This window comes from Stegastes partitus, unplaced genomic scaffold (assembly GCF_000690725.1).
Source record: "Stegastes partitus isolate 25-593 unplaced genomic scaffold, Stegastes_partitus-1.0.2 Scaffold1445, whole genome shotgun sequence".
Lineage (NCBI taxonomy): Eukaryota > Metazoa > Chordata > Actinopteri > Pomacentridae > Stegastes > Stegastes partitus.
The window spans coordinates 112,501-132,907 of record NW_007579176.1 but is presented as its reverse complement, the minus strand read 5'-3'; the positions used below and the strand labels follow the sequence as shown (position 1 = coordinate 132,907).

Sequence of the window (20,407 nt, the reverse complement as noted above, 5' to 3'; positions counted from 1 at the left end):
TTCACTACAAATAAGGGCAGCTGTGGCTCAGCTGGTAGAGCAGGTTGTCCTCCAGTCGCAAGGTTGGCGGTTCAATCCCCCGCCCCTCCACAGTTGAAGTGTCCTTAACGCTGAACCTGAAGCTGCTCCCAATGGCAGCGCCTTGCATGGCAGCTCTGTCACCATTGGTGTATGAATGTGTGTGAGTGAATGAGAGACACATTGTTAAGCGCTTTAGATAAAAGCGCTATATAAATGCATACAAAATAAACAAATTGTAAAAAAAATAAAAAAAGAGGCAATATTTCATAATATAAATATGAGTCATGGTCTATAATAAATAAATAAAAAATACATCTTCTAACCTTCTTCTTTTTTAACACGGTAACATGTAACTTGTTACTGTGATAAAAGACAATAAAGTGTAAAAACAATAAAATTACAACAAAATTACCGATAACAACAACAATAATAATATAATACATTTATAATGGATTAAAATCATACTTTGACTGCTTACATATATGACACATTGATGAAAACACATTCATTCAACATTTTTGTTGTGAAAATTTCTGTAATTATATAAAGATCATTTTCATTTAACAATAGTCACCAACTGTAATGAATTTTAACAGGTTTATGTATTAAATAGAACGGAAACATTTGAAAAATGTAATTAAATTTGCAAATGTATTTTTTTTAACCAATTTATGTTTAAAAAAAAATCAATAAATGGTTATGGTTATTCACATTTTCAGGTTTTGAATATATTTTTTCATTGGACTTGTAATGTCTCAGTCTATTTCAGTAATTTTACTGACATTTTTGAGTAACCACAAATGTCAAGTACGATGGAAAAATTATGAGAATTTCTGACTGTTTTTTTTTTTTTTAACAGTCACCAACATGTAATCTGTCCAGCGTCTGAGTCAAGTCACAGCAAGATTGTATGACTCTATAAACACCTAATGTGACACAGTGACCATCTTATCAGACAAAAAATATTGTGCAGTCGGAACCTGGCATTAGAGGTTGCAGGTGGGCAGATATTTCTGGCTTTGGGTAAAGCCAGGGTAGCTGCTTCCCACTGCTCCCAGTGTTTATGCCAAGCTAAGCTGACTGTTTTCTGGCCCAAGCTTCATTTATAACAGACGGATATGAGTGGTACAGATCTTTTCCTCTAACTCTTGGCAAGAAAGTGAACGAACACATTTCCCCAAAATGTCAAACTTTTCCTTTAAAAATACATCTAAAACACAAATATCAGGCATAATTCAAAACCATGCAAGAATGACACCATCAGAGAATGAGTGCTGTGCAATTTACCTGCAACTGTCGCTTCCGAATCTCCTCCACCATGACTGCGAGGCACTTGGTGAAATCTGTTAGATCCTGGTCAGCGGTTTCTATCAGCCTGCACCCCTGCTCACATAGAAGAAAAATGGCACACACACACACATACACACGGGCAACAAAACACAATCAGATGGATGTACACATACACAGATAGGGAAACAAATACCCTGGTGGAGATAAGGGATACAGGAATAAGAGTACAGAAAAACAGAAAGGGATAGAGAGATGGAGAGAGGTATAAATCAGTGTTTTAGTGGTGTCTGGCTGTCTGTGGGTTGTGTTGCTGAATAATGTAAAGGTTCCAGTCAGTGGCCCTAAACTACAGCATCCAGGTAAACAACAACGCTTCGGCTTTCTCTCTCCACCGTGTCACTTTCCTCCAAAAACGCACCAACTTCCCTATTTCACTCGTGCGCGCACACACACACTGCAGTCGGTTCACACAAACTTGCTTTCTGTGCTCTGTTTGATCCCATCCATCCTCCCTCTGCTCCACTCTTCCGTCATCCCTCCATTCCTGCCTCTCGTTTTTCTCTCCCTCACTCCCTTGCGGATGCTTTTCTGTTCTCTCTCTTCCATTTATGCAGAATTATTCACCGTTTGCAACAAATCTCTGAAGGAATGCCTCAAACTTTCCCATTGTTCTACTTCAAAAGCATTACCATAACAGTCAGTTCTCTCTCACGGAAAAAGGAATTGCTCACTTTTTTTTTCTTCTTTTTTTTTTTAGGCAACCTGTGTGATATTTGTGAAAAGGGTCTAATATTACAGACAGTTACAGAGAAAAGGGAAAATGGGTGAAAGGAAAAAAAAGGAGAGTGACACAGCTGAAGGCATCCTATAGTGTGGGATGTGTGTGCCAGCGAGTGATAATGTGTGTGTAGTTGTGTGTACACATGATAAAGCAGTGGATGTGCATTTTCAAACTGTAAACAGTGTGCATCGGTGATCAAAGTGACGCAGAGCGACACAGCACAAAGATCACACAGGCGCTGCATTTCTTGTTATCACAGTTGTGTGTGTGTGTATGTGAGTGTGTGCGCGTGTGTGTGTGTGCGCGTGTGTGTGTGCATGCGTGTCAGACTCACCCTGTGTTAATTATTTATTGAACCAAGCTTGTGGTTTGACATTTTGCTTGCTATAAACAATAGGAAGTCCACTTTATCAAATAATTTGCATATGACCTTGGACATTTTGGCCTAAATATGCCTACATGAACAAGTTTCTTGCACACAGCTGGGGACACACAGAGTACAGACCATGATGTAAGATGTCGCCAGAGGACTCAGGAGAAACCCTGTTTGTACCTGGACTGTCTGATGTTGAATCTGCAAAACTTATCGTGTCGCTTGCAAAAATGCAGAATATCAAAATGATATCCCTATAACAACAATCACTATCATCTTGCCTGTTACCCTTCTGCACTAGTTGTTACCCCTTTGATGTCTTGAATGATATTGTCTTCTCAAAAAAATACCTATTTGTAAAAATTAATATTATTGTTTACTTTGCATGTAGATTTGTCAAGCTAATGAATTGGTGCATTCAACCTTTTTTTTTTTAAGTGGTTTTTAAGTGAGGGAAGAGGGGGTTCCTTTTATTTCTTTCACACCGTTGCCAACTGCTTGCTCAAAGGAAGTCCAGAGGGAACTGGATTGTTGGTTTCTCTGTTTAAATTTGTAAGGTCTATACCTTACTTTGCTAAGCACTGTGTGATAACGGGTTATAAACTGCACTATACAAATAAAATTGAATTGAAATTGTATTGAATTGTTCAATGTGAGGTTTAGAGGCGAGCTTAGGTTTCTACTACCCTGAGAAATTCTACTCAAGGCAACAAAGTTTGTGCTGTTATGAATAAAGAGGCATGAAGCCATTAGTATAAGACAAAATACACCCATTGGCCACAACACCAAAACCACCAAAAGCTAAAGCGAATATCACTGATCGTCTTGTTATAATGCAAGGTTTTGCTGGTAAAAATTTGGTCCTGGCAATAATGTGGATGTTACTTCTTTGTTACTGGACAGTTGTGCCCCAATAGTTGAGGCTCTGGGGGATCAAGAGGTCAGAGGTTCAAGCCTCAGTGCCACCAAACTGCCACTGTTGGGCTCTTGAGTGAGGCTCTTAACCCTATGTGCTCCAGGGCGTCTACCCTGACTGACCCTGCGCTCTGACTCTTACTGGGACAAGCGAACAGGGAATTCCACAGAGCTGTAATGTTTTGTGGCAAATAAAGGTTTCTTCTTTGACTCTGACGTGTACCATCCACTGAAATGTCTGTCTGGATTATCAGTCATGAGGTCATGGTAATCCTTAGACCTATACATATAAGGGAAAGGAGAGCCACCTCAGCAGGACAACACTCAGCAGTCCATCTGCAACTAAAAGGTAAGGGACACTCCTTTAAGTAGCGATGTTCACATTCTGAACAGAAACAATGGCTGTTTTGAGTAAGGAGTGAAGGAAGCCGTCTCTGACCAGAGGAGAAGGTCTACACAACACCTATCAGGTACTTATAATGCGCTCTTGAGATCTCTTCCCAGAAAGTTTCCCCGCCATTAACAGCTTGTCATATCTGACCTGACCCATTTACCATTCACACCTCAAGGCATGCAAGTCTTAAGTCCCTAACAGGCCATTAGTCATGTGATGTAGGGGTGACTCCCCATCAGTCAGTTAGAACTGACGAAACCTCTTAGATGAGAGGTGAAGCATCTTCATGAACCATGAAGAGAAGTCAAGTTGCCTTCCACTGAAATTCTTATGACACCCATCTAGCTGTTGTTGCAGATTAAGCATACCCTCTTAATGACAACAACATCGGCGCCTCACAGGAGGACGATGCACCCTGCCACAGCGATGATTCAGAGCTGTTTTGGTGGAGTGAAGGGGGCCTACAGGCAGACGGTTTTAATGTTGTGGCGAATCTGTGTATATTTCTTTATTACAAATAAAACTGTTCAGGAACAAGAAACTGTATTAGGTTTGCCTGACCGCAGGTGAGAAGGAAGTGAAACGTACCTTAAAAAGTGTGACTCTGAGCACCTCTGTAAGTGTTTTGCAGTGACTAGGTCTTAATGCATCTTGAGAGCGGAGGCAGGCAAAGCTATATGTCTGACTGCACATTTGTACTTATCACTGCAGGTGGATGTCCTGGAGAGTCTCAAGTAATAGAGCTGTTTAACTCCAGACAACTTTGGGTAGTCGTGTATCCACTTGGGCAGCGTGATTTCTGCTCTGTGACTGTACAACGCTGCTCACACTCAGAAAACATGATGTTTTCTCAAACCCAAGCGGAGCTGACGGTTGACCACATGTTGAGTTACTGACGGTTGAGTTGGCTGAGCAGTCGCATGTGCTTATATTGAAGTTCAGAACGAGAAAGGAGTTCATTTTATGCACCTGATCAAGTGATTTTACTCCTTTCCAGCTAAACTAACCCACTAGTATCTACATTTATGTAGCTGTTAGGAGTATACTGAAAAAAATGTAATAAAAAAAGGGCGTCAAACTGCTATAAAACACACCAGAAAATGCCCACATTGTCAGTAACGTCTGCTTGTTCGAATCACTTTGTATTAGATGAAAAACTTGATTTATGGAGTAAACTATAAAACTGAATAGTGTCTTCTTGTGTCTCATGACTGCAACAACTCCTGCCACAGCTACTTGATAAAGTTGCCTCTACGCCAATGTTTTTTAAGAACTCCAGTTGCAAGCTTCAAGGCTTCAGACAGCATTCTTAGATTGAAATAGACAGAAGATATGGAATTCTTTTGTCCAGAGTTTCATATTGTGTTTGTGTGTACATTTGTCTGAGAGGTCTGAGAGTGTGTGTGTGTGTGTGTGCAAGTTTTGTTCCACTCACCTTGTCTGCATAGAAAGCTTTGACCTCAGCAGTAATGGAATCAAAATCCCCGCTGATATAGTCGGGGAGGAAGCTGGATATAAGGATAGAAAGAGAGGGTGAGTGACAGCGCGAGAGGGTTAAGATTGCAAGAAAGACAGAGAGACAGAGAGTGTGAGGTGAAGATAGAAGGGAGAAGGAGAGAGAGAGGACATTGGGGCATGTGTCAGCTCTTTGATCTGTGCAGCGGGGGAGAGGAGTGACGCCGCCGGGGAAGACGCAGAGACATGGAAACTGACAGGGTGATTCTCTGTGGCACTGAGTCTGGCCCTGTCACACACACACACACACACACACACACACACACACACACGGATGACTGCAGCTATAGATAGACTGATGGGAAAGTCCAAACAAGCAGACACGGCAGCAAACACAAACAAAAGTTCACATTTATGCTCCCATAATTAGGTACATAAACTCAAACGCACATAAACAGTAGGGTAATTACAGAAATGGAGGCAAATTTACTCATTAGTCAGAAGCATGGTGATAAACAGATCTCTGTTCGTTGCCGTGTCTCTCTCTCACATGCTAAACAACCAATAATGTAGCTGGTGTTGTTCTGATGTCGATTACTATGAATGAGTCGAATCAAATATCAACTTGATGACAATGGGTCACAGTGTGATTTGATGTTTGAGAGTAAATGGTGAAATCAAGTCATGCAATTAATCAATATGAATATTTTAGGAAAGGAGTTGGACAAATTCTAGCTGCTTGACATAGGAGCCCAACCGTTTCCAGGTTTTTGAAGCCCATACTGATTTTAAGAAATTCTGAAATTCTGATATCGATGCATTAGCCAATACAGTTAGGACTGATATAGAAAAAGAGAAATGGTAGGGTTCTTGTTTATTAGCTTTAAGCAAAGTATTTCACAAACTAGTTGGCGATTCATCATGAAGACAAAGCTTGATACTCTGCTACATGTGCTGCAGATAGTACTGGACATACTGTAAACGAGTCGGAGCACGCTCTCTAGTTATAAATAATATTGGCCAACTAATGTATTGGCCAGGCTTCACACAATTAACACATGAACACATATGGTCAGTGTCAATAAACAAAAATTAAGTTTAACAAATTCCAGGATTAAAAAGGCCGTCAGTCCAAAATAATTTATGCCTCGCACATCCAAGCATGTTTATTCCTACAACAAGATAATAACAATGTACTAATTCAAAGCATCTTTTGTGAATAAGTGATATGGCACTTCGATGAAATCACAAAAAACGAGTTTAACTTTGTTATAAAATCAAATCTTAAGACATTTTAAATTATATACTGTATTTCTAAACATCCATCCATCCATTATCTACACACCGCTTAATCCTCATTAGGGTCGTGGGGGGGCTGGAGCCTATCCCAGCCGACTTAGGACAAAGGCAGGGGACACCCTGGACAGGTCACCAGTCTATCACAGGGCCACACTTAGAGACAGACAACCAAGCACACTCACATTCACACCTACGGACAGTTTAGAATCACCAATGAACCTCAACATGTTTTTGGACTGTGTGGGAGGAAGCCAGAGAACCTGTAGAGAACCCACGCTGCACGGGGAGAACATGCAAACTCCACGCAGAAAGATTCCGGTGCCCCCACTGGGACGCAAACCGGCAACCTTCTTCCTGCGAGGCAACAGTGCTACCAACTGCACCACCTTGAAGCCCTATTTCTAAACAAAGCTTGAAAAATAATCAATACCTAAAAACACAATATGTATGAATGTTGACAGCTCAGTATTGTGTGATGCATGACATGAATGCACAATACCCTTCATGTTTACAAGATCGCATGTGCTACAGCTGATTAAGTACAGCCACTGCCCTATAGAAGTAAATGGGGGTTTCTTTTATGGATGTGTATAATTGCTTATGAAATCAGAATGCACAAAGGCATAATGTTTAATTCACCCAGCCCTGCTTTTTCAAGGTTTATGACTCGCATACCTAAGAAGTGCCTCACAGAAAACATACACAATGATCACAAAGTGAAGTAATAGCCAACATTAGTTGTTAACTACATAAATCGGGTGGAAATACCATGTTAATACACGCAATTAAGAGGATTACAACTGCAAATTAAACTGGGCAGGAGGTTTGGGAATATATGCGCGTTCAGGCTTTGCATTCTGAATATAAATTTTCCTATGTATTTCATTCATCTAAATACAACTGTGTTTTGAGGCAATCAACATTCCCAGGGTGTCGGAATTAACAAGTTCTTTTGCAAGAAAACAGCCAAAAATCTACCAGCCACCACTGGGTGCGGCGTTCCCGTCAGAACCAGACGAGATAGCTTTCTGTTTATTCTGTTTATGTGTGTATGTTTATGTGTAAGGGGCGAGACCATGGAGGGATGCAGTTGCCGCTATCTAGAGGCATTAACAGGTCTGACATTACGATTTCATGGTTGGTTGGGCAGTGCGTTTGTGTGCGTTTGTTTGTGTGTGCGTGTGTGCGCTCCCTAGCAAGAGGCGAGAGCGATGTTCCGGTCGGTTGAAGAAAGAGATACATAAGGATTATTCTCTCCCTACCTCCTCAGCGTTCCCATTTACACCAACAAGATACAGCAAGACAAACAGAACAGCAATTGTGTGCAATCTTCTGCGCCACACACGTGCACGTACAGACACACCACAAGCATGCGGAAAGACAAACAAGCACAACTCAACTTGCAATGGACGGAAAAAAGAAAAGTGACCCGGGTACAAACTTTCCTCATTCACACACAGGCGCTGACATGTGACCACACACACACATATACAACAGCACAAGGTACATTTCCTTATCCCCTCGTATAATACAGGACGCCACAATTGCATCTCCATTCAGAAATAACCTTCATGTGACAGATGGGATGAGACGTGACACTGTGCCTGATCAGGGCTTCAAACACATGCATACACACAATAACACACACACGCACACACACACACAAACACGCACTTCCCTTTGTGACCTGTGTGCATGACACTATCGGCGGATGGTAATTGACCGGGCGAGATTCTAAATTCCACATTTGTGTCCGTACGCACGAGCGTAAACGCTGCTCGCTCGCTCGCGCGTGCGTATGTGAGTCTGCAAGTTGTGTGTCTGACAGTCTTCACTTCCACATTAATATTAACTGACACTTTAATTTGGACGGGAAATAGAGCATTTTACCACCAGTTTGTCTGAGCACCGTGTGGCGGGGATGGCTGTGTGACCTTTGCTTGTGTTTGTGTGTGTGTGTGTATATGTGTGTTTGTCTATCAGGCTGCCTGTGTGTCCCTCTCTCTCCACATCCTCTATGCTAGTTTTTTTTTTTTCCCTTCATCCTCCCCACCCACCAACCCCCACCTCTCCTTCCCATAATGCCTTCTCCCTTACGCCCTCTTCCAATCTCTTCACATTTGTGCTATACTTACTTTCGTATTTAAGTAAAGCCACTTCCTTCCATTTAACCACTTCATTAAGGCAGAAAGCATATTTTCTTCCCCTATATGCTCCTATATTTTTGTCTTTGTTTTTCTCACACTAAGTAAGACTCCATCCTTCCATATGACCACTTAATTATAGCCAAATGCGGTATATGTTCTCTTAGCTTTCACCATCTCCTGATTCACAACATTACAAACACTGTTCTCCAGTTTCTGGTCTTTTCATCACTTGAGGAGATGTGGCTCTGATTACTCCTCTCATCTTTTCCATCTCCAATCAGAGGAGAAGAGATGTTGAAGAGGTGAAGGAATTATTTTGGATGACATCATTACACCCCATATACATAAACAACCCAAAGCAAAGCACATGTTCAGCTCTCTGAACCATCTGAACTGCACAAACAGACACAAGAACTCACACACAAATGTGGACACATGGAAAGTGTTTTTTGAGATTTCACAAGATATTACCGGGTATTTGCGCAAATGCAACCTGTTGTGGTCATGCAAACAATGACTGTCCTCACTCAGAAGCGAGAGGCACATGTTGTAGAGGCACAGCGTCTCTAAGGGAACGTGGGTAAACAGTATATTCATGCTTGCTTTAGCTAGAGTTTGTATCCTGTCTCCTATGAACATTGTTGGTTTGTTTGAGAATGTGACACTATTTTCTGAATTCAACTAAATAGTTTTAATTGTATGAACGTAGTGCACCCTTAGTCTTCCATAACTAGACCTATCTCCACAGTATTGTGTCATCGCTGGAGAATGGTCTGGCCCCACCTCATCTTCATTCTGCTACAAAATGCCCTGGTTTGGTTATATTTCCAGTCACATTCATCTCGGGCAGTTTTGAGGCCTGGGTGCAGCAGCAACGCCCCTGCAGAACTGTGACAATTGTGAATTGTTTTGGTGGTACAGTTACACGCAGGGAGTGAGTACAGTTACACTGTTATTAAAATGGCTAATTCGGTAAAAGAACCAAGCAGGCCTGTGCTATAGCACTACCAAAATCATCTTTGATACAAATTGCCATAATCAGCATGTAGGTTGCTGCAGAGGTTGCAGTTGTCTTTTTATCTATGAGGGAAGGGATTTAAAAACAGTATCACACAGAGGAGGAGAAAGTCATGTAAAAAATGCAGAGCAAAATGAAAGGCGTATACATGAAGCCTACGTGTGGTGAGTCTGACTAGTGACATGGTAACTATAGATGTGCCAGAGTGAAAAACAACCACTTCTGTTTGGATTAAGGATGCAATTTTAATCATTTCTTGAACTGATAGTTGGCAGCATTGTCAACCAATTAGGCATTATCGTGAAAGTAGTACAGTTGACATTATTCAAGCTTTTTTTTTTTTCTCCGTCAAGTACGGACACATGCTTTTCCTGTCATAAATGGTTTAGTTACACCAGCCACTTGGTGTGAGGAACGTTGCTCTGCTGGAACAAGGTTTGTCGTGAGCACTGGTTAGAAAGACTGGTTAGTATAATAAGAGTTCATATTGTCATTGTCTTTAGCCAAATTTGAGAATTTGATGGTCTGTAGATGTAAGCTGTTAAGTTGTATGACTGCATGGTTTATAATAGTCTGGTTCCATAATACAGCAAGCACTGCAAAGGCAGTCATGAAAAACAACCAATCAGTGCTAATAGTCCTTATTATCCCCCTGCAACAAAGATTCTAATTATCAAAACCTCAAGGCACAAGAGTGTGAGCTTACTTGCATGCTGATGTACATGTGACTTCAACATGTCTATGCACATCTATAGTGAAACAAACTCATAAAAAAAAACATATGCTAGCACACAGTTGGGTATACAAGTGCAAATTCATACATGTGTGCATCTTTAACACCTGGTTTTCTTCATGTGCGATCCAGCTGTGTCTAAGCCCAGAGCTAATCAGCGAGACGCCTCTAGGCATCTAATAACCATGCATCGTCATAATTCCACACACATCTCACACCCAAACCACATACTCTAAGCTTATTAACTTTCTGTTTTACTCTCAGGACTGCTAGGTGCACCACAGAGAGCAAGAGGAAGGAAGGAAAAGTGAGATTATTCTAATTTTAATTATCCCTAATTGCTATATTTCTAATACAGTAACTCAACACAACACGTTATGTAAAAACAGAAGTGTAAAGCGCAAGTGGTAAAAGGCGATGCCAAGTTTCATTACAACAATAAAGATGAAGGGATTTTTAATTTTCAGGAATTGTCTGACCTTTGACTGTGTGTTTAGGTCACATAAATCTAAATACTCCAGCAAGTAAACAGAGTGTGCAAGCTATATGAAATGAGCTGTTTAGGGATTACATTGTGCCAACATATCTGTCTTATGAATCTTTATTGACCACATCTGTACTAACTATCTGAAACATGGTATCTTATAACACTTTAGTCATCCCACAAACTGACACCTGCCTGCTAAGTGAATATAAAAAAGAAATAAAAGGTGTGAGATATGAATAGAAGGAAGAATACATGGAAATGGCAAATAAAAGAGACTGTCGGAGATATCGCTTTGTCACTAAGTCGCATAAAATAAGGCGTCTTGCTCTTGACAACTTTATTTGCTGAGGCTGACAGTATTATCTTCTCCAAACCAAAATGCATACACAATGGTGCGCTGATACAACTGCGCTCTGAAAATCTGTTCCACACATGCTTAGTCAAACACTGACACAATCACACGCGTCTGCATCTCCCTTCTAATGCCACACACACACACACACACACACACACAGATGCAATTTTTTAAAATCCTGCTTGTGTACAGTCACCTCCTCTCACATTTTCCCACATATCCCTCCCTGTTCATCCATCTCTTGACTCCTTTATCCTCCCATAGGATTTGATTAGACGCGCAAATTAGACAAAATGCAATTTTCATTTCAAACTAAAAGATACTGCGTTAGATTTACAGGACAGCCAGGGGAGTGTCAGTTTTGATTTAAAAAAAAAAAAAAAAAAAAAAAGCCCGAGCTCCCACGAAAGCAATTTTCGCGCAAGTTTGGTATACAGTTCTAACTCCCTTTATGAGGTGAAAGGCTTTACGTTGGCGACTGTCGCTCAGTGGTCCGGCTTAAAAGATAATTAAATTACACCCACTCTACAGTTAAATAATTATCGCAGAGCAGTATAGTTTTGTAATTCATCACAGCCTTGTTGACAACATCCACTTAGGTCTTCAATATAAGAAAATGTGTTTACATTTGTGCCCCATATGGAAGGGGAAGAAGTTGGCGAGGATAAAGTCACACTTTAACAACAAATCGTTTGTAGTGGTATAGTACTCTAGCATTTGGTTCCTGCTTTGTGAAACTCACCTCTCGAATGATTAGTTACTGGTTGATTACACCAATTTACCAACCTCGGATTAAAAACTGCAAATAAATGTAGAGAAATTGAGCACATTTGCATGCATGTGAGTAAAGAACACTGTTTTTTTCCTCTGGTTGTAACACAGAAATGAGCAGATTTTAAGTAATGTGAAGAGGGACAGACTAAGTAAAATACAAATTAAATATGCAGAGAAAAAGTGTGTGCAAATGAGCTGGACTTATAAGTACAATTATGAGGCTTAAGCATGCTTTATGTAAATATGTCGAAGGAATATTACAGATTTAATACCAGGAAAAGAACAAATAAGTGACCCAGATTCTCTGATATAAGCAACTGTTTGAACCGAGTGATCAACGGCATGCACGTCAGCTGTGGTCCTCATCAAGCAACACAATAGTCTGAATACATTACGGTCTAAGAACGGTGGAGATGGAAGAATGCATAAATATCAACAAGAAAACTGCTGATAGAGAATCAATAATGTATGACGCAAGTGGGTTTCAACCACTTACATAAGCCGAGAGAGAGCGCTTCAATAAATAAAATAAAAAATAAAAACAGGGGAAAAACCCAATTTAAATGGATGCAAGCTTCATTTGGATCAAAAATATGTACCGTTTGTCTTCTAACACCCCATACAGCGCAGTCAAATCATTGTCACTTGACTCATCATAAGAGGCAGAAAGCCTTAGCCTGAAGCGCCCCAGCCTCTCTACATTCCTAATGTCTACCATTAAGGCTGTTTTGACAGAAAATTACGTGGCACCTTTCTTTTAACTGTGGGAGGCCGTCCGCCCACTCTGTTCTTGTGGCAGTGCAGGAGGCTGTGGAGGTTGACCAGAAACTTTTGTACCTTATTATATTTTGATTGAAATACCCTGGCAAATACGGACAAACTCTCACTTCACTTATTAGGCTATCACTTTTTCCAAAAAGGTTTGACAATCATTTACATTTCAAAGAAATGGGAACGCTCCAAATTTCAGTTTCGGTTTGGCCTCCCATACACCACCTCCAACACAGTTCCCCTGCAGGCAAATGAAATCGATTTATTTTTTTTTTCCCACAAAATCTGACATATCGTGCATCTCCAACAGCAAAAAATGTGGAAAATATTGTTGAACCAACGACTGCAAAGGCTGGCGTGCACTTTGGCTGGCTTCCCTTTATAAAACTAGATATTAAAATGCAATGTGATACAGCGCAGTTTTTTAGTATTACTTGCAGGAACTCTGTGGATCTGTAAGCTACAGCTCAGATGTGGGACCTTTCAACAGGCTCTGCTCTAAATGTATGTGATATTGTTGAACTATGTAAAGTCTGATGTCTGGGATTGATTTTTTATTTATTTTTTTTGCCATAATGGTTTTACTAAAACACAATTTGGTGACAGATATGTAAACCCACACACTCATAACACATACTCATATTACATCTTCATTTTTAAGTCATCTTTCTCTCTTTTGGTCGTCTTTTCTTCTTCTCTCATACTCTGTTTATTAAATCATGTACATAGGGATGTTGCTGCTCCTGCCTGTGTTCCAGCACTGTTAAGATCTCATAAAACTTAGCTTTGATTGATTACTTGCATCTCCCTCTCCCTTCCTCCTCTCCTCTCTGTCTCTGTAGTCCATTAGTTATGGTAATGCTGGGTTAAATACATCTTAACTGCTCGGTGATTGATTTACACATCCCCACCCATAAAAATGTCCTCCCTTTTCCTCCCTTCCTCCCTCTCTACCCTCCCTGTGTAATGTATAACTTTTTTTTTTTTTTTTTTGGAAAGATGCTGTTAGTGTTGGGGAGCAGTCAGGCTAAAAGGAAGGCCCGGCTGACAGCTCCGCCGTACAGGCTGCTGACAGAGCTCAGACTGGAGGGTCAGAAGATGAATCTGCTGTGTCACACAGGCAGACGGAACCATGAGCGATGCCTCTGCAATCAGGGCTAAAACTCACCCTCACATAGTGTGTCTGACAGACTTACAGAAAGAGCAGAGCCTTACTGAAGGATCCTACATCTTAAACAGATATCCACGCCTCGCTTCATGTTATTCTCAAGCCCTGATCTTAATGTTTTAACCGATACTTTAATCGTGGCCTCTCTCACAGCTTTTCCCCGACCTCTTTTAACCCTATCTATCAGTACAAATGTTGAGATCCTCCAGTCTTTGTTTGTTAGCTTTTGTTTTGTATAATAGGGCTGAGCAATTTGAGAACAGTATCTGGATGCAATTTTTCTGACAGCTTTTGCAATTGCAAACTGATTTGCAATATCATTTTTTAAAGTTGTGCTTCAGCTCAATATTCACTGTGCAATAGATTTGAAACATGTGATGAAGCATTACCACATGAATCAAAAGCATGGCTGCACAAGGAGGACGGCACGGACTTGTAAAAACCACTGATACGACACTTTAAGGCCCGGGTTAGATGTGCTGCGTAATGCATATCCTAAATTGCAGCTCTTGCGATTCGCTAATTGCTTTGTTTCAAATTTCGATTTAAAATCGATTAATTGTTCAGCCCTAGTTTTAATTTCCTTTAAAGTGTCTTATTTTTTTTCAAGTCTTTTTACCTTCCTGCCCGTATTGGTATTGATTTGCATCACTGAGTTGTGGTTTTATCTCGTTCCATTTCAATCCTGATGATTTCTTGACTTGTTTTCCCCGGTTTGTTTTGCTAAACCTTATGAGGGACTTTTGTAACTTGGAACGTGAAAAATGCTCCTTAGATACAGATTATCAATATTATTAAAGGAAAGTGATAACTGTTGGTGAAGAATTGACTGCTGTAATCTCTGGTGAATCCCACTGCTCCCACCAGCATGCAGTTTTCTGTCGCATCCTGCTTGCGGCATTGATCGGCTGAAATTGTCTATACATCAGTGTTATAAATTTGCTGAGAAAATGTGAACTCATCAGCAAAAATGCACACTAAAATACAATTTTATGAAACTGAAGTGTTATGAATAATGTGGCTTTTTTTTAATCTAACATATAGGATCTATAACCACATTAAACGTGCTGTTTTTAGTGTATCAACACATTCATCTAAAAATATTTTAACTGCAAAAACATTAAGCTTTCCATCACGAAACTATGGGTCTAATTTCAAAGTTTGCAATACGTTTTTTTTAATTGGGGGGAAAAAAAAAAGTGATTGGGCCCAGATGACGTCAATTTGCAAAAATGTCCTCACCTTAGATGTCTACAGCTTAAAACGGATGTCACACCGATAAAAATGCAAGAACATGCACACGAACACAGACACACATACAATCCCACTCACACCCGGACAAAATACACACTCATGCTCACACTCTGGGCGTTAATGTGAAAGCCTCAACACTTCAGGGACCCAGTGATCCCCAGATCCATCTCTGTCCTGACAGCAGTCCTCCATTAGCCACACATTCGCGCGCACACACACAAAAATGCCGCTGCAGAACAAGCACCTACAGTACTTTGTCAGAAACACACACGACACTCATACATAACAGGGTGCATTTTCTCACACACACACATAGACTCATACAACCACACACAAAGATGCTGAATGCACAATATGGTACCGATGCTGCCACATTTCAGGTCAAACAAACAAAAAAAAAAACACAATTCATGTAAATGAACAGTGTGCACTTCTTCCATTTAATCATCCTTTTCCCAAACACACAAGTGCACAAACAAAGACGTTTAAGTGAAATCACAAATGAATGCAAATGTGAACAGAAGGCCGACTCACCTGTCGCGATCTCCAGCAGTGGTGTTATGAAGATGATTGGCAGCTCCATCAGCACATGCCCTCAAGAGAGCTTCGGAGAGACAGACAGAGAGGCTGTAGCTCGGGTAACTGAAAGCAACTAGACTTTAAATGAATAGTGCAACTTACTTCTAATTACTTTTTAAAACACAACAAGATACTGGGGGGTACAATAAATCAATCTCCACTAGTGCAGAGATGAGCTTAGGGTGGGTGTGGCAACCTTTACTTTACAATGTGTGGTTTCTTGAGTCACTTTGGATGTTGCTGTCTATATGTATAACTTTCATCTAGCTGTAGGTTCCTCTACATGCATATGAGCAGATGTTTTTTTCCCTGTAAACCCCAGGACATTTACAATTCCTCACTGCAAACATGAAACGTGTGTTTAATCTTTCAGAAGTGAACTAGAATGGGACACACTAATAATAGCAGGCATTTCATACAATGAATGAAAATATGTCATTTGTGAGTGCAAGTTATAAAATAATTAGCAACGATATTCTGCTCAGGTGGAGGCTTGCATAATAAAATCTGCTGCCTATAGGAACCATATCACATTTTCCAGTATCTGTCCTCCTACATCTACTGCATGCTTCCTCTTTATTCTGCACACGTTTCATTTTAAAAAAATGTGTCAAGGACTTTTAAACAAATTTATACCAAAAAAAAAAGGAAAGCCATAACATTAATAATGTGTGATTTAAACACAGCACTTTGGACACCAACATCAGCAATCCCAAGGTTTTTGTGAAATAAAAATACTCATTTCAATCACTGCAAAAATGTAAAGTCAGAATGAGGTCCAAGTTAATCAGACAGGGACCGTGTTACTCAACAAGCAACATGCTACACAATTTGACCCCTTTAAAGGGAAAGTCAGCAAAAGGGCACGCATCTTTTCAGATTTTTAAAACAAGTCAAATGAGGCGGTTATTTGTCATTCTTAAAATGTTACTCAAGTTGCTCTAAATTAGATGCAAACTATTTGCAAATGTATGCTCTTTCATGGCTTCTATTCTATTCAAATTGAACAGGCAGCCTGTTTTTAAGAGCCCTTTTCTGTTTGGGGTTGTTGTGGTGCACACGGGGGAAAACTTCAAAGAATCGGATGAAGTTTTCTCCCCGCACCTTGTTTAAAACTAACTAAAGCATGCACCAAAGAGACGGCCAACACTCGCGTACGTGTTTTCTGTCTCGCCGGGTTTTGTGTGTGTGTGTGTGTGTGTGTGTGTGTGTGTGTGTCCATTCCCTAAACCTTTCTTACACCGAGTGTAACTCCAGGTTGCAACTTCAAAACACAACACAATTTAATCTACACTTTAAAAAAAAGAAAAAGACATGAGCACTAATGTTGCCATGTTTGGAATACTGATTGCCAATTATTACTGAAACGACACTGAAAAGACGCTTCACTGTGACAACAAACCTCACACGTCAGGGAAAAAGATCACCCATCAGATATTCACGCTACATAGGCATGAAATAAACAAGTTAACTACTGAGGGAGCTGTGACAACAGATACAAAAGTGCAAAGTTGGAATAGCTGCTGAACTCCACAGCCACTGTGTTTTTCCTTTTTCTTTCTTTTTTTTTTATATCAAGCAACTTTCAACACATTACCATGAAAAAATACGTGAAGCATGTATAGTGAGTCACGTGGACCTACTGTAAATTCATACTCACACACACAGACTCATGCACACGCTAAATTGGACTCGATTAGCGAGCTAAATGGAGAGGAATGATTATTTCAACAGAAGGGGGTGCCTTTCTCAATCTAACCGTCCTCTCTCTGAGCTCTTAAAAAGTGAGAGAATGCAGATGCATTTGCATTGATGTAAATAAGACACTTACACTCAAGGTAGTGCTTTTATTCATAACCCCCACCACCTGCTGTCGATGTTGCGCGTCAAGAAATGATTGGAATGTAAATGACTCATTATCTCTGACAGAGAGCAAAGGCTGAGAAACTTTTTTCAAATGACAACTTCTCGAAAAACAGAGAAACTTTTTTTTCTTTAAGCCTGGTAGCAGACTGTAAAGCTATCAGTCATTATCTGTGTGTAAGCGCACACACGCAGACACGCTGAATAATTTTCAGACTTAAGGTTCTAGAACAGTTACTTCTGTCTGTCAATCATTTTTTTTCTCAGCTCTGTTTGCATGGCGTGTCATTTAAGCGCACAAACACATGCGGCTGTGAATCCGACAGCCTTGATGTGATTCGACAAAGTGCCGATGCGTAAAAAAAAAAAAGAGAAAAAAAAAAAGATTTATTTACATTTCTACCAGTGATTATCATATGTATTTTCTGACTATATTTTTTTCTGCATTGGAGTCATCCTGTAATTTTACTGTATTCACACTCGAGCGTAACAGAAAGGGCCGTCAGTCACAGTGTAGTAGTGGGAGCCTTCTCCTTGACAGTGCTTGCTTTGTTGTGCATAAGTGAGTCGCTTGCAGTACTGTAGAAAAGACCTTGAGTGATCATTCTCAATAATTTACGTAAAATAACACTTCTACAGTATTTTTACAATGCGAGTTGTAAATCATTAATACATCCAGTGTCTACAGTGTGGCCTCCTGCCCTCGCCTCTACGGATATCAAAGAAATCCGTTTTTTAAAATATGATATGCTTAATTTAAAGCTCCAGGGTCAATGAGCAGCGGGGCTACAGCACACAGTAAAGGCCGCGCATTTAATAAGCGAGGGGACTATTCACACCGTCGTCTAGGAACTACAAGCGACCGGTCGATAAAGAGATGAGAAGTGCCAGGATGTGTCTGATTTTGCTCAGCAGGTGGCTGATTGATCAGTTACATCATACATTCGATTTGGAGTGAATAAAAGGTAGCCTACAAGGTTGGCTTGGGAACAAACAGAAGCTACCTTTACTGTGAGTGTTTCTCACTAAAATGTGTAACATAGGTATATTCCCTTTCTCATAAAATGCTTAAAATGTGGATTTATTTGAAGACTGCAATGTGTGTATCCATGTCTTCACCCCTAGATCCAAAACACTAAACTCTCACAGGCTTAACAGTTGTAGTGCTGCAGTCTGTGAGTCTATGAAGGCTCAAAATGGCACAACAAATCCAAAACAGTGGCTCACTGTAGAAACATTTTGACTCCTGTTTCATTCATAGTTTGATTAGCTGCACAGCTGACCACTACCTCTTTGTGGCATTACAATCTTTATATATCTTAGCAAACTACTAAAAGTCAGGAAAGCCATGAACATGTAAATCCTATGCAGGGGTTTGACTTAAAATCAAACAATTCAACAGATGCAATAAATAACCACAACAGCGAGCAGCCAGATGCTTCCACTTACAGATAAACTTTCTCGTGAATTTCTTCTTTACATCATCACAGCATTATTGCTTATACGTCACCAATTTACAGAAAAGAGTGCCTAATAGCATTGAAGAGTCCACATCAGAGGCCTCATGCACTTGCTGATTTGACAGTGGGACATCCCTAAACCCTCATTAATCGCATCTCAAAGTCTGTGAGCGTGGAGACTTGGATTGGGCCCATGTATACCTGCTAGAAGTGTTGTTCCTCGCTGGCTTTGTTGGTGCATTATTATGCCTCCTTGCATGTTACCACCACACCACTGTCAATCAGGGGAATAGCATGAAATAAAAAGTGAACCAACATTCAATAGCTGTCATGTTTGTTTAAGTAGTTTGTATTGACCAGCTGCATATATTAGCTGCAAATTGCTCATCAGTTTTCTTGGATAAAATCGACATTCTTTTTTCTTTCTGCTTTGTATTAAAACATGTAATGATTTTGCATTTTTTAACATTTAAAGTCAAGCACTTTGTCTCCTGTCTGCATTAAAAACAATCAAAAAATGTGATTCTTTTATTTAAAACCGTTGTTCTTAACACAAAACCTTTAGACTCAAAAATACACACACACATTCGGTCAGGCTTATTCAAAACTTTGTCTTCATTACAAGACAAAGTTGTGGAAGCATCTGTCTTTCTAAATCTCTCAACGTCTTATTTGTCTTCATCACAGTAAATGGCTAAAGTGGGTAATCTGAACTTATCACTCCATCTGCACTCCATCCACAGGCACTGAAGACACAATTACTGTCATTCTCCCGCTGAAAACAATAAATTGTTGGCCACAAATACAACGGCCCAACCAATTCCCACATCCTCTCCTTCTCCTCAGAGCATTCGGGTTTAACAAGCTGAACAGAAAATCACAGACGGAGACATAGATGTCTTATGATTCCTGACGGCGGTATGATGTGAGCCGAGCAGGGACAGCAGAGGCAGTCAAGGGGAGATGACCTTGTAAATAAACTAGCCATCATAATCCCTCACCGCCGGCTTCACAACCAACTCCTCTTGTCACTCACTCTGCTGCGTGATAGATACATATGGCGGCCGCTAGATAATACACTTCCACACACACTACTTAAGCATTTTAGTGGTTTTTAATCATTGCTATTGAGTTGGATGCAGAAAAGCTGTAGGAACACACACACACACATGCACACGTGCTGCTGTGGGGCATATTATAAAGCAGGCCGGTATTGATGGGGTTTGTGGCGAGGATTAATACCTGTCAGGTTGGGGCTTTAGCGGAGTAC

At 40.4% G+C, this 20,407-nt stretch overlaps 1 protein-coding gene across 1 annotated transcript in view; it reads right to left on the bottom strand.

Moving 5' to 3' along the window:
• tpk1 (thiamin pyrophosphokinase 1) overlaps positions 1–20,407 on the bottom strand; it is an 81,571-nt gene that overhangs the window by 44,875 nt on the left and 16,289 nt on the right. Inside the window, exons 4-6 of the mRNA XM_008299671.1 lie at positions 15,770–15,839; positions 5,210–5,282; positions 1,309–1,404 (exon numbers count right to left, since the gene is read on the bottom strand). Coding sequence (XP_008297893.1) covers positions 1,309–1,404; positions 5,210–5,282; positions 15,770–15,839 — 239 coding nt within the window. The remainder of the gene's footprint in view (positions 1–1,308; positions 1,405–5,209; positions 5,283–15,769; positions 15,840–20,407) is intronic.